This window comes from Polypterus senegalus, chromosome 15 (assembly GCF_016835505.1).
Source record: "Polypterus senegalus isolate Bchr_013 chromosome 15, ASM1683550v1, whole genome shotgun sequence".
Classification (NCBI taxonomy): domain Eukaryota; kingdom Metazoa; phylum Chordata; class Cladistia; order Polypteriformes; family Polypteridae; genus Polypterus; species Polypterus senegalus.
The window spans coordinates 118,329,548-118,343,704 of NC_053168.1; the positions used below are offsets into that span (position 1 = coordinate 118,329,548).

At 40.1% G+C, this 14,157-nt stretch overlaps 1 protein-coding gene across 3 annotated transcripts in view; it reads left to right on the forward strand.

Moving 5' to 3' along the window:
- The first annotated feature begins 11,401 nt into the window (after nucleotides 1–11,401).
- stk3 (serine/threonine kinase 3 (STE20 homolog, yeast)) overlaps nucleotides 11,402–14,157 on the forward strand; it is a 425,887-nt gene continuing 423,131 nt past the window's right edge. For all 3 annotated transcript variants that reach the window (XR_005630645.1, XM_039736187.1, XM_039736186.1), the window contains exon 1: nucleotides 11,402–11,606. Coding sequence is in view for 2 of the 3 variants with exons in the window: in XM_039736187.1 (XP_039592121.1) it covers nucleotides 11,584–11,606 (23 nt within the window). In the remaining variant the exon portion in view is untranslated. The remainder of the gene's footprint in view (nucleotides 11,607–14,157) is intronic.

Here is a 14,157-nt window from a genome sequence, read left to right on the forward strand (position 1 = left end):
GAGAAGTCTGTAGTAGTTTGGAATGGTGGAGGTACACAGCGGTATACTGTCTGTGCCATGTGAGTGCACCTTATCATGCTGGTGCTTTGTCTTCCATTTGTAACAACCACACAATCCAGTTTTTTATTTTGCTGTCAGTTCACATCGTCTATATACTAAGACATTACGAAGCGTAATTTCAACACTGTTTACCTACCTACACTTGGTCAGAGTTCAAGACACGACATTTTTTGAAAACCTTATTATCTGAAACCATGTAGAAGAATATCTGAATATGAATTGCATTTATTTTATTAAGTTAATTAATATAATAACAGTGTACTATAAATGGGACTCTTTCGATATCTGTATTCCTTCTATTGGTGCCAAATTTCACTGCAAACTGACATTGATGCCAGCACAACTTTAGCAGAATTTCCATGAGGGGGCACATGCATAATTAAAATACAAATAAAGCTTGTATTAATTTTGATTTACAATAAATATGCCTGAGAGTGCCCAGTCACAAGAGTACAACAAACAGAACTTCATCGTACACAATATAATGCTGCACAGTTGCATTGTAACAAGCCAAATACAAGTTGTATCCATCAAACACATGTTACTCATAGTTTTTGGTTTCATTTGGATTTTCAGTATTTATCGTGAGTTCATTCTCAATAAGCTCATAACTTGCGCAGATGTATTTTTCACATTGTTGGGCGAAACTTAACCTCAGGTATTATGATACTGAAGAGATCATAGTGTCGCGAAACTCTCACCGGGTTCACATTAGTTTCATATATCTGAGCTGCATTTCACAAAAATATTAAATCATAAAGATTAATGAGCAAAAATACATCCTATTTTCTTGTGTGCTTCTTAAAACCTTTTATAAGCAGCCACTCAATGAGCGAGCATAAAATCCTACTTAGATAGCATGCTTCTAAAGTAGCCTACAAAAAAGCATCAAAAGTCATTTGAAAAGCAGTCAATTCATAACTATATCATTATACTTCTTGACTAACCCTACATTGGAATGAAATTAACTTGTTAAAAGAAATATAAAGTAAACATGACATCATAATTTGATAACAGGTTCAGTTTGTGGAGTAGCGTGTTGCTGCACCCACCACAAGACAAATTAGCTTGGAATCCTTATTGGCAACCCCACAGGCAGACACGCAGTTCAGGCCCACCCTCCGGAAATGACCATCTATCTGCTCCTGAAATTCAATTAAGGATATTGGCTCTGTTCTAGTTGGCTCATTATGAGTAGCTAAAACCTTCAAAGCCTATAATGCAAAGGATTAATGTTACATACTCGGAGCAGGGATAGGAGTGGAGGGGGGCGGAAGGGGGTGGTTGTCTCAGTCAGTACCCCCAAAGCATTACATTGCTTAATGCAGCATTGAAGACACAAAATACAATTAATCTATTTCCATAATACTTTCATAATAACATTATTATGGTTCACTAATGTACCCCTCAAATGAAGATACTGAAACGGTCATGCCATAAACTTCAATGTTGAGTGAAGTTTTTTATTTTTTATTTTTAAACACGTATGATACAAACCCATTGGGACAACTGATTGGGTAGTCACATCACGCATGCATGTATACAACATAAATTATTTACAGAGGTGTGGAGCAGATCAGACACTGCTGAACAGTCCTTAGTCGCTCCTTAGTGTCCAACCTCTCATACAACTCATCATACGCCTTTTCTTTAGCCTTCACCACCTCTCTCTTCACCTTGTGCCTTATCTCCTTCTACTCTTGTCTACTTTTTGTATCTCTCTGATTATCCCATTTCTTCTTTGCCATCCTCTTCCTCTGTATATTTTCCTGTACTTCCCCATTTCACCTTTTCCTCCTTCTTCTTTCCAGATGTCACACCAAGCACCATTCTTGCTGTCACCTTTACTACATCTGCTGTAGTTGCCCAACTGTCTGGTAACTCTTCACTGCCACCCAGTGCCTGTTTCACCTCCTCCCTAAACTCAACCTTGCAGTCTTTCATTTTCAACTTCCACCATTTGATCCTTGGCTCTGCCCTCACTCTCTTCCTCTTCTTGATCTCCAACGTCATCCTACAGACCACCATCCTATGCTGCTTAACTACACTTTCCCCTGCCACTACTTTGCAGTCTTCAATCTCCTTCATATTGACTCTTCTGAATAGGATGTAATACACCTGTGTGCATCTTCCTCCACTCTTGCATGTAACCCTATGTTCCTCCCTCTTCTTAAAATATGTATTCACCACAGCCATGTCCATCTACATGGCAAAATCCACTATCCTCTGACCTTCTTCATTCCTCTCCTTGACACCATACCTACCCATCACCTCCTTGTCTCCTCTGTTCCCTTCACCAACATGCCCATTGAAATCCACTCCAATCACCACTTTCTGTCCCTTGGGTACACTGTTCATCACTTCATCCAACTCACTCCAAAAATCTTCTTTCTCACCCATTGCACACCCAACTTGCGGTACTTATGCACTAATAATATTCATCATTACTCTTCCAATTTCCAGCTTCATAATCATTACTCTGCCTGACACTCTTTTCACCTCCAAAACACTCTTGACATACTGTTCCTTCAGAATAACTCCTACCCCATTTCTCCTCCCATCCACACCATGATAGAACAATTTGAATCCACCTGCGATCCACCTGGCCTTACTCCCCTTCCATTTAGTCTCTTTCACACACAATACATCAACCTTCCTTCTCTCCCTCATATCTGCTAACTCTCTCCCCTTACCAGTCATACTGCCAACATCCAGAGTTCCTACCCTCAATTCCACTCTCTTTACTTTCCTCCTCTCCTCCTGCCTCCGGACATGTTTCCCCCCTCTTCTTCTCCTTCTTCTTCTTCAACCAACAGTAGCCCAGTTTCCGCCAGCACCCTGTTGGCTAACAGTGCTGGTGGTGGTCGTTGTTAACCCGGGGCTCGACCGATCCAGTATGGAAATTTGTATTGTTGTCCGCATATTGATTTGGCAAAAATTTACACCGGATGTCCTTCCTGACATAACCCTCTCCATTTATCCAGGCTTGGGTTCAGCACAAAGAAACACACTGGCTTGTGCATCCCCAGTGGCTGGGTTTCAATGCCCTTTCAATAAATCAAAATATAAAAGAAGGAACAAAATGTAACATAGGAGCAGACTGGAAATAAGAAAAAGTTAGATATCATAGCATAGACAGCATCAGCTTTTTAGAAAGTTACTGATTGTAAAGTAATTAAATACAAAAAAACAAGCTAAAATGTAAGAATGGGGCTCAGTCCTGAGTTAAAGCATATCATCAATGCTGCCACTTTGTGAAGAACAAGGACACATGTGAGGCATGGTACATTATACTGGGGTTGCACTGACATTTACACCCATAGGCCCTTTTTGGCATCGGTCTGTATTTTAAGATGATTCTCTACTAAAGAAGTCAAGTGATGTCCTGAAATGGAATGTGCACATCCCCGCCCCCCCAAACCCCCCAAAAATGGCAGCACTTTCCAAGGCTGTTACATTGATTGTCTCTGGTCCAAACAGCAAAACAGCATGAGCCAGTACGAAAGATGATACCAAGAACTTGCTACAAGCTGATGACAGTTTGGAGATGAAAATCAATTCCCAGTGTGCTCACTTCACCCAAATGGGAAGAGATCCATTGAATCAAGGAGCAGAAGACCATTATAAATCTGTCTGGGATAAGGCTTGGCAGTAGACATACACAATCTGAAAAAACTCCTGAAGGAAGACAAAATGCAGACCTCTGACAAGTCGTCAGATTCTTTGAAACAGCACTGGCTCCTTTTTGGATTTTTTGAATCTTTGCCTGTTTTTGACTGTAAACGTTATTAATTATTTGTCCAATAATAAATAATAGAACATGCTGTATGAAATAACACCAATTTTTAAAACATGTTTAATCTATCTTTTAAAAAAAACACCCAAATGTCTAACTGCCTGTGAAAAATATTTGCCCCTTTTGGAATTAGTGTCATCCATTTCAGCTGCAATAATGGGAATCATAACCTTCCTGTGGCTAGTTACATTTTCTAACACGGGAAAAATTTTGAGGCATTTTAAAATAAATTTAAAAAACAATAAAGTGTGAAGGAAAGTAAAGTGGTTCTACTATATATTGCTTAAGCAATTTAAATGTTTTTGAACAAAGGTGTTCTAAAACATGAACCGAGGCTCTGTTTACACTGCGTGGGAGGTTAGCTGGCAGCTCCAATTCAGCCTGTGTAAATGAGAAAGGAGGCTGCCTCTTGCATTATGACCCAATGAAAATGGATTTAATGTATGTTTAATAGTTTTTCAGAATTTTATTATATGTAACAGTCCTCAGATTTTAAGAAGATATAAGAAACTACACCAGTCTGCTGTTTGTCCAGTAATGATGTATAAAAATCTGAAACTGCCTCAATTGTTTTCAGAAACAGAACATTTGACTCAGGGTAAGCTACTTCAAAAATGTGTAAATTGGACTCTTGAAATAAACTTGCAACTTTTTGTCAAAGCTATGGAAACAATTGCTAAGCCTGGTTTACTATTTTGCTATGGACAATCTGCGTCATGGCTGCTGTTTCATACTAGCAAAGGCTGCAATAAAGCAAAACTATGCAGTGCTTGTGTAGTGGAAACCGAGCTTAGTGCAACTTTAGGGAACAATAAAAACGCAGCAGTGCATGTCTGTATCTTCATACTTCACAATGCCATTTATTAGTTTCACATCCTTAGTTTCGTTTCTCTCTTTGTGATTCAAGAAAGTAGAGCAATTAAACAAAATACAAATGTGAAGTTGGTGGACAAGGACTTAGTATGCAAATTCCTGGATCCCCAATAATAACCTGGGACTGCCAGATGATTAACATCATCAACACTGGAAATAACTGAGACATCCCACTCAATTCTGAGTACAGCTCATTCAGGAATTTCCTAGGTCATGCATGTGACAGTGGCTGTCGTCTGAAACTGAACACTGTGAAAGATTTGTGTTTTTTCGGAAAGTAGTTTTAGTAGAGAAGTTCCTTTATTGGATACGCTTTTCTACTTCTGTGGATCTCTTTGTTTTCTTTAAAAAGTCTGCATCCTTAAGTGACAAAATAATGGCATAAAGGGTGAAGCAACAAATGCATGAGATTTAGAAGAGAAGACCATATATTGTTGCCAGCTGTGTGCCCGTTAGCTATTAATGATTCCTTTTAAGAGACTGCATTTATCGATAGTGCTATAAACATCTTGTCAGAACAACATCCTGTTGTGGCTCAGAAATGTAAGCTTTGCCAAAGACCACCTTCTACATTTTGGGTGCCCCAAAAGCTGTGTAACTGCCCAAGAAGAAGGACAGGCATCCCAGCTGGGGTGGAGGACGATTTCTTGCCCAGACAGGAGGCCATATTGGAAAGATAGAAGGAGCTGAGACCTGACCCGGCCATAACACCACCTTACAGTCTTCATCCCAGCACAACGAAAAGGGTGATAAATGGACTGGGCGAATGGGAACAGTTCATTCCCCCACACGGCAGGTGGTAGTGTTCCTCAAGGCTAAACTCAATTGAGACACCTCCAGGAAGGCATGTGACTTGGAGTCCTGAACTTCAACACTGTAGGGGTCTTTGAGTGTTGCAATGCGGCGCTGCTGGGGGGAGGACTATCCCAGTTATCGTCTGACCCAGAAATGCTCCAGATTACCGATCCTGGAATATCAGAAGCAGTCTCAAGTCCTGTTTAAAGGAAACTTTTAGTCTCGCCTCAGGGGAGCCAAAGTCAGTAGGAGACACTCTGCTGGGGACGGAAGGAGTGAAGACCTGTTTATTGTAAAGTAATTTGGTTGTTGCTTGTGTTGCAAAGTGTTGTTTAAAAATACAAAAAAAAAAACAAACTTTTATTTAAACCCAGAGTCGTGTTGGGAAATATTGTGTCAGTGGTTTGGGTTTGGTGGTGCCCCCTTGTGATTACAGCGGACAGTAAATCTACTGCTATAATATGTATTTCACCATACTCATCTAGCCATCTACTAGATCTTAAAAATGACATTATAATGATGTACAGCACCAGTCAAAAGTCGGGGCAAACCCATAAATTTTCATGATTTTGACAGAAGGTGATAATTTCTTTCTTATCAAGATAGCATTTAATTTATTTAAAATACAGCCAAGACACCACTTGTGTGCATAATGGCTATGATGGACTGTTAATTTATTATTCACATACTACTGCACAGCCCCATTGTCAGCAGCCATTCCTTCAGTGTCCTAATAGTCAAGCCCTTTATGTCATGTGTCAGTCAGGATTCCTCCACTGCCTGACCTATATATATCACACCTATAAATCCGCAGGGTCTCCCATAGATCCTGGTGGTTCATTTTGAATGTGCTAGGATGTGGAATGTTTACTTGTGTTTTGCTGTGCTTTGTACCTTTTGTGATTATTGGATGTCTGAACCTGTGCTGTTTTGCAATTTGTATTGGGACTGTATTTACCTTGCTTACTCAGGCAATTCATTTTGTGCTCTATGGATTTTCTTGTGCTACTGAGCATTTTTATTACAAATAAATCTATAAAGATTCTTCAAGGCACTGTTTGTTTCTAGTTGTGGTTTTGACAGTAATCCCACCTAAGCCCCACCCCCAATGGGCAATTTTGGAAGTATTTATGTGATTTAGGGACTCGGAGTTCACAACACCTTAACTCATCCTAAATCAAATGTTTAAATGCTAATTGGTTGTTTGAGAAACCTTTGTAATTGTATTACAGCAGTGCTGAAGGCTCTTATTCTGTTCACTTAAGGTGGAAGGTACTTGTATTCCTAAACTTCAGTTCTTGGTTCATAAATGACCAAAATGAAACAACCTTCTCAAGAAACATGACAGCTTATTGAAGGTTAAATGAAGGTTATTTCAAAGTGACAGAAACTGAAGATTTAATGCAATTGGTGCCTATTAGCATCCCAGAACTGTCTTACTACTGTCACTGGTATTTGGCCTGGACTCTTTAAGGAAGGAGCCGACTGAGTACCTGTAAGGTGTTTGTTTCTCAAACTACAAGCTCGGATGTCCTTATCTTCTTATGCATATGCCCATCTGGGTTGTCTGCTTTTTTTCTATCTTGGTTAGTTCCCATTTGCCCTCTTCTCTCAAGACAGCACAACAACATTTATTTATATAGCACATTTTCATACAAAAAAGTAGCTCAAAGGGCTTTACATAATTAAGAAAAATAAAAGACAAAATAAGAAATTAAAATAAGACAACATTAGTTAACATAGAAAAAGAGTAAGGTCTGATGGCCAGGGAGGACAGAAAAAAAAAACAAAAAAAAAAACCTCTAGACGGCTGGAGAAAAAAATAAAATCTGCAGGGGTTCCAGGCCACGAGACCACCCAGTCCCCTCTGGGCATTCTACCTCACATAAATGAAACAGTCCTCTTTGTATTTAGGGTTCTCACGGACGGACTTGATGATGATGGTCATGCAGACTTCTGGCTTTTAATCCATCATTGTTGGAACATAACGGTAATTTGAGTAGATGCGCCACCACCAAAAGGACACCGGAAAAAGAAACAGAAGAGAGAGTAGGGGTCAGTACGGATTTTAGAGCCACTATGAATAGTTATTATGATGAATTGAACATACAGAGTATCAAGATTAAGTTAAAGTGAAGTTATGAGAAGGCCATGTTAAAGTAATGTGTTTTCAGCAGTGTTTTAAAGTGCTCCACTGTATTTGCCTGGCGAATTCCTATTGGCAGGCTATTCCAGATTTTAGGTGCATAACAGCAGACGGCCGCCTCACAACAAGGTTTGCTCTTGGAATTCTAAGGAGACAGGCTTTACGGGAACGCAGTCAAGAGAGGAAGCATTGGGCGAAAGAGGCTGAGCAACATAAATGCTGAGGGTACATTAAAAGACGAGAGATATCAAATATTGTAAAATTTATTCTAGTACTTGTCTTCAACAGGTAAGCATGCCTAGTAAGTTATATATCAGTCAGTCATTGTTCTAACACAGGGTCACGGAGTTTGCTGGAGCCAATCTCAGCCAACACAATGTGCAAAGCAAGAACAAACCCTGGGCATGGCACCAGTCCACTGCAGGGCACACACACACACCCACAGCCAGAACACCAAGCGCACAATTTAGGATCGCCAATGTACCTAACCTGCATGTCTTTGGACTATGGCAGGAAACCCATGCAGACACAGGGAGAACATGCAAGCAGTAAGGAAGCGAACCCAGGTCTCCTTACTGCGAGGCAGCAGCAGCGCTACCACTGCACCACCGTGAGTTATATTTCAAAGGTTATCCGCACAGTGGTAGTGCTACTGCTTTGGAGTAAGGAAACTGTGGAAGATTGTGGGTTCGCTTCCTGGTTCCTCCCTGTGTGGATAGCGCTTTGAGTACTGAGCAAAGTGCTACAGTGGTGTGAAAAACTATTTGCCCCTTTCCTGATTTCTTATTCTTTTGCATGTTTGTCACACAAAATGTTTCTGATCATCAAACACATTTAACCATTAGTCAAATATAACACAAGTAAACAGAAAATGCAGTTTTTAAATGATGGTTTTATTATTTAGGAGAAAAAATCCAAACCTACATGGCCCTGTGTGAAAAAGTAATTGCCCCCTTGTTAAAAAATAACCTAACTGTGGTGTATCACACCTGAGTTCAATTTCCGTAGCCACCCCCAGGCCTGATTACTGCCACACCTGTTTCAATCAAGAAATCACTTAAATAGGAGCTGCCTGACACAGAGACCCTGTGTGAAAAAGTAATTGCCCCCTGAACCTAATAACTGGTTGGGCCACCCTTGGCAGCAATAACTGCAATCAAGCGTTTGCGATAACTTGCAATGAGTCTTTTACAGCGCTCTGGGGGAATTTTGGCCCACTCATCTTTGCAGAATTGTTGTAATTCAGCTTTATTTGAGGGTTTTCTAGCATGAAGCGCCTTTTTAAGGTCATGCCATAGCATCTCAATTGGATTCAGGTCAGGACTTTGACTAGGCCACTCCAAAGTCTTCATTTTCTTTTCTTCAGCCATTCAGAGGTGGATTTGCTGGTGTGTTTCGGGTCATTGTCCTGTTGCAGCACCCAAGATCGCTTCAGCTTGAGTTGACGAACAGATGGCTGGACATTCTCCTTCAGGATTTTTTGGTAGACAGTAGAATTCATGGTTCCATCTATCACAGCAAGCCTTCCAGGTCCTGAAGCAGCAAAACAACCCCAGACCATCACACTACCACCACCATATTTTATTGTTGGTATGATGTTCTTTTTCTGAAATGCTGTGTTCCTTTTACGCCAAATGTAACGGGACATTTGCCTTCCAAAAAGTTCAACTTTTGCCTCATCAGTCCACAAGGTATTTTCCCAAAAGTCTTGGCAATCATTTAGATGTTTCTTAGCAAAATTGAGACGAGACCTAATGTTCTTTTTGCTTAACAGTAGTTTGCGTCTTTGAAATCTGCCATGCAGGCCGTTTTTGCCCAGTCTCTTTCTTATGGTGGAATCGTGAACACTGACCTTAATTGAGGCAAGTGAGGCCTGCAGTTCTTTAGACATTGTCCTGGGGTCTTTTGTGACCCCTCGGATGAGTCGTCTCTGCGCTCTTGGGGTAATTTTGGTCAGCCGGCCACTCCTGGGAAGGTTCACCGCTGTTCCATGTTTTTTCCATTTGTGGATAATGACTCTCACTGTGGTTCGCTGGAGTCCCAAAGCTTTAGAAATGGCTTTATAACCTTTACCAGACTGATAGATCTCAATTACTTCTGTTCTCATTTGTTCCTGAATTTCTTTGGATCTTGGCATGATGTCTAGCTTTTGAGGTGCTTTTGGTCTACTTCTCTGTGTCAGGCAGCTCCTATTTAAGTGATTTCTTGATTGAAACAGGTGTGGCAGTAATCAGGCCTGGGGGTGGCTACGGAAATTGAACTCAGGTGTGATACACCACAGTTAGGTTATTTTTAACAAGGGGGCAATTACTTTTTCACACAGGGCCATGTAGGTTTGGATTTTTTCAACCTAAATAATAAAAACCATCATTTAAAAACTGCATTTTGTGTTTACTTGTGTTATATTTGACTAATGGTTAAATGTGTTTGATGATCAGAAACATTTTGTGTGACAAACATGCAAAAGAATAAGAAATCAGGAAGGAGGCAAATAGTTTTTCACACCACTGTATATAAATGTAATGAATTATTTATTATTATTATTATTATAAGGTCATGTGAAAAGACAGCTTCCCCTCAGGGATTAATAAAGTATATCAAAATCAAAAAAAAATAAAAAAATAGCAATACTAGTATTGCTTTTAATGGTAACTTGCTAGAAAAAGTTATTCATTTCTATGTAAAATTGAAACATTGCAAGAGGAGTCCAGATTTTTCAACGCTAGTGTATAGGCAAAAAAAAACCTTATTGTTTTGGACTGACACAATCCACACAAGAATCAGATTTACTGCACTAAACAACATTCTATTATTGAATAGGCTTCAACAAAACTTAACCGAAGCCGAGGACCACTTCCCTACACGTCACTCCCACATAAAGAAACGACTTCAGAGGCAACAGTCCTAACTGAGCTTTACAGTACTATGAAAATGGTGCAATTATCCGAACTGAGCTGGCGCAGTGCTGCACTTGTCACAGCAAAAGTTCCAGATGATCCCCCCAAAACATACAACTCCTGATACCTTATATGGCTTTGGCCATGTTTCTATAGTGGTTTCACTTCCAATAAAAAAAGGAAACGAAAAAGTCTCAAGAGGAAAAACCCGGGGTGACCCGCAACTCAGAACAAAGACACCAAACAGTGGAAGGGCGTTTTACACAAACATAACAACATTCGAGGCTCAGTAATTCCGATGTTTTTTTCTGATATTTTCTTCTTCCGTATTCAAATATGTCAAACAGCTCAGTATTCCAAGCACTCCTTACACAATCCAGTTCTTCCCACGATTCACATGTTCACGTCCTGTCCTGCGCTTGCAGGATAAAGGCGTTCAAAGGCGATTATCGGCGTGCACCACGTCCAATGGCGGCAGTGCAAATGCTGCCATCACCCAATCAGGACACAAACATTGCATAGGGGATGACCTATTCGACGGTCCCTGGTTTAGTTAGTGAATCCTGGGTCGACGAATATACAATAACTGAAGTGTGGAACGTGGAAGTTTATTAAAGTTCACATATTATTTTGCCTCTCCTTGACACACAAAATATGAAGACCCAGTAGAATTTTAATTTGTCCAACAATACTGCAAATACTCACATGTCCACTTCCTAGGTTTGCTGGTTAGGGGCGTTGAATAGCGATGATAGGCATTGAATATATCCAATAGACGACGCACGAACTTAGGCTGCACCCAATCAGAAAGACATCTTATGTAAAGGCGGGATACGAGACGACAGCAAGCTAGAGCGCCTTGTGTCGACGTCACGTTGGTGTCAGTGAAGTAGACAGCTGGAGTACGGAATATGAAAGTTGATGGGAGTTGGGAGCTGCCGTTATTGTAACCCCATTTGAAGGCTCTTTTTATTTATATAACAGCTCTTAATTAGCGTGAGGAGAAGCTTTACAGTATGGACCAGCCGGCACCCAAAAGGTAACCTTTATGCGTGTGTAGTTTTAGAGCGGAGAGTGTTCATGATAGGTTAAAGTCGGCTTTGCCTTCATGTTTTTTGTGTCCCGAGTTTGCCTTGTTGTCATTTTTGTGCCGGGCATTCCAGGCGGTAGAGTCGTGCTGGTGCGACGGTGTTGTTACGGGGGCAACTTTAGTAGGCCACGGTCCCCTGTTTGATGAACTTTGCCGACAGAGCGCGTTAGTGGAACCGTAGGACATGACGTGATATCTCAAAAGGAGACTTTGAAATGCTTTTCGGATTAACCCCTGGTGCTCAGTGTTTGCGTTGTTGTACAGTGTCACAGATGTCACTTTGGAGTCGTGAGGTTTCTTTTTTTTTAACGTTGAAATGATAAGTGGAATAATATCGCGTACTAAATTTCTGAGACATTTAGACGGGACGGAGCCGTGCACATCTCAGCTACTGAAAGTATGTTGAATGGTAGAAAGAAAAACACCTGAAACTTTTAAAGTGAAAGACAACAACAATGTATTTCGTTATTCAAAAGAACAATGTATGGGGGTGTGTATGTTGTATACATGTACATAAGATTGATATTCGGTGGAGGATTTAAGATTGAACTATAATTCAAGTAAGAATGGCATGTTTGTTTGTTGCTGATTTCATGCTTTGTGCTTCAAAGCTTTAATGATACTCACAGCTGACAGACCGTGGTATATATTTCAGTTATTTTAGTATCTGTTGTCAAAACCAGTTAAGAGATCATTTTGATTAGGAGAGCATTATAATAATCTCATTGTCATAAGAAGATGTAGCTTTGGGTCATAATAGTGTAATAGAAGTTTCATGCTCGAAAGGAGTTTTCTCAGTAACTTTCACTAGTCCTCATTTAAGCAAAGATTTATTGATAGCAAACTTGAAGTAGGCTCAATGATGCTGCTTTCTGATATCCACTTGTCAAAAAATAGTTTACATGTTTACATACTCAATGACATTTATAAGAGAAGATAGTTGACCGCTTTCTGCCCTACCAGAGCACATGCTGGTTGTGGATGATGAGGAAACGTACACTTACACACACACACACACTACATAGGGAAAGGTTGATGTGGACAGAGGCTATCTATGCAACATGTTTACTTCATTTGACCCAATGTGTTTGGTTTGAAAGTAAATATTATTGAATTTGTTTATTTGGTTTAATTTCCTGTTAGTTTTGCCAATAATCTATAATTTAATCTACTTGATTGTTTATTGTTGTACAGTACAATTGTATTACATGGTAAAACCTTCCATTGAGTGTTTTCCTGTGGTATATCTAAAGTGAAATTTACATGGAAGTACTGTAAGGACCATTTCATAATGATTTATTAAACTATTTTTTGGTTTAGAACCTTCCTGGGTTGCTCAGTGTGTGGATTGTCCATGATCTCCCATATACTTGTGAAGAAACTCCTGGATGAACAGGCAATGGGGTAGGGATGGTTGGAGGTACCATTCCTGGCTGCGATGCCAGTACAGTGGAAGGGCAGTGTAGGACTGCCCGCCTTGGTAATATATTCCCTCAGTATGCTGGATGGTAACGTTCCTCTGGTGCTTCTCCAGTCTGGAATTGTGCTATACTGCATGGTAATACTTCTGGGGCAGCTGGAGGGAGCCCACTGGGGGAGCAGATTCTCCCTAATCTGTCTGACCAGGTATAGCAGTGATGTACCAAAAGTACTTCTGGGTCCCTCTTTAAAAGAAGCCCATCCACTTCAGCCAGAACCAGGAGTGGAGATGTAGAAAGCAAGAACATAAAAGACAGTGAACTATATTGTGGTAAAGATGCCTGTGTGAAAGAAGGAAAACAAAGAATAAAAAGCTTTTCTGAACCTGGGACTATGTATAGTATAGTTTTGATTAGAGGTTGGAGATCTGAGACCCCTACAGGTCACATTGTGTAAAGCCACACTGCTTTTACACATTGTTTGAGCTTGAAAACATATAAATCGGCCTATAGTCAGATGAAATGATAAAAGCAAAAGATATGAAATTATGCTGCCACAACTCGAAGAAAACAAGTTTTTCATTATAGTATTGAAAACAAAAGTAACTATCTTTCTTGCCAAATTTTTATTGAAGTCAAAGTTAGAAGAATGATAGATTAAACATGACAAAGAAACAATTTTAAAATCTCTGTATAGTATACAGTATGTAATAATAACGTTTTATTGGTTTAATGTAAGAAGTGGCACCTTCTGTTAAGGCTTTCAGGTAGGGCAAGGAACTTGTGAGGGTCGGAAGGTAAAAACAATGAAGTGTCCATTGTCAGCGGGTGCTTGGTCTTCATCATATTAATCTGTATGTTGAGCCAAACCTTGAATCTCTAAGGCAGTCTTCTGAAAGCTGCATTAACCGTCTTTGTCCAACAGGTGACAAAATCACTGTCGGCTTCCTTTTAAAAAAAGTTTTCTTGCAGATCAAGCAACTTCATTTGTAGAAACGCAGAACTGGCCCACCATGGAAAGATTTTTTTTTTTCCTTTTGTGGAAACTTCTTTGAAGTTTCTGAACCAGAATTGAGCCTTCA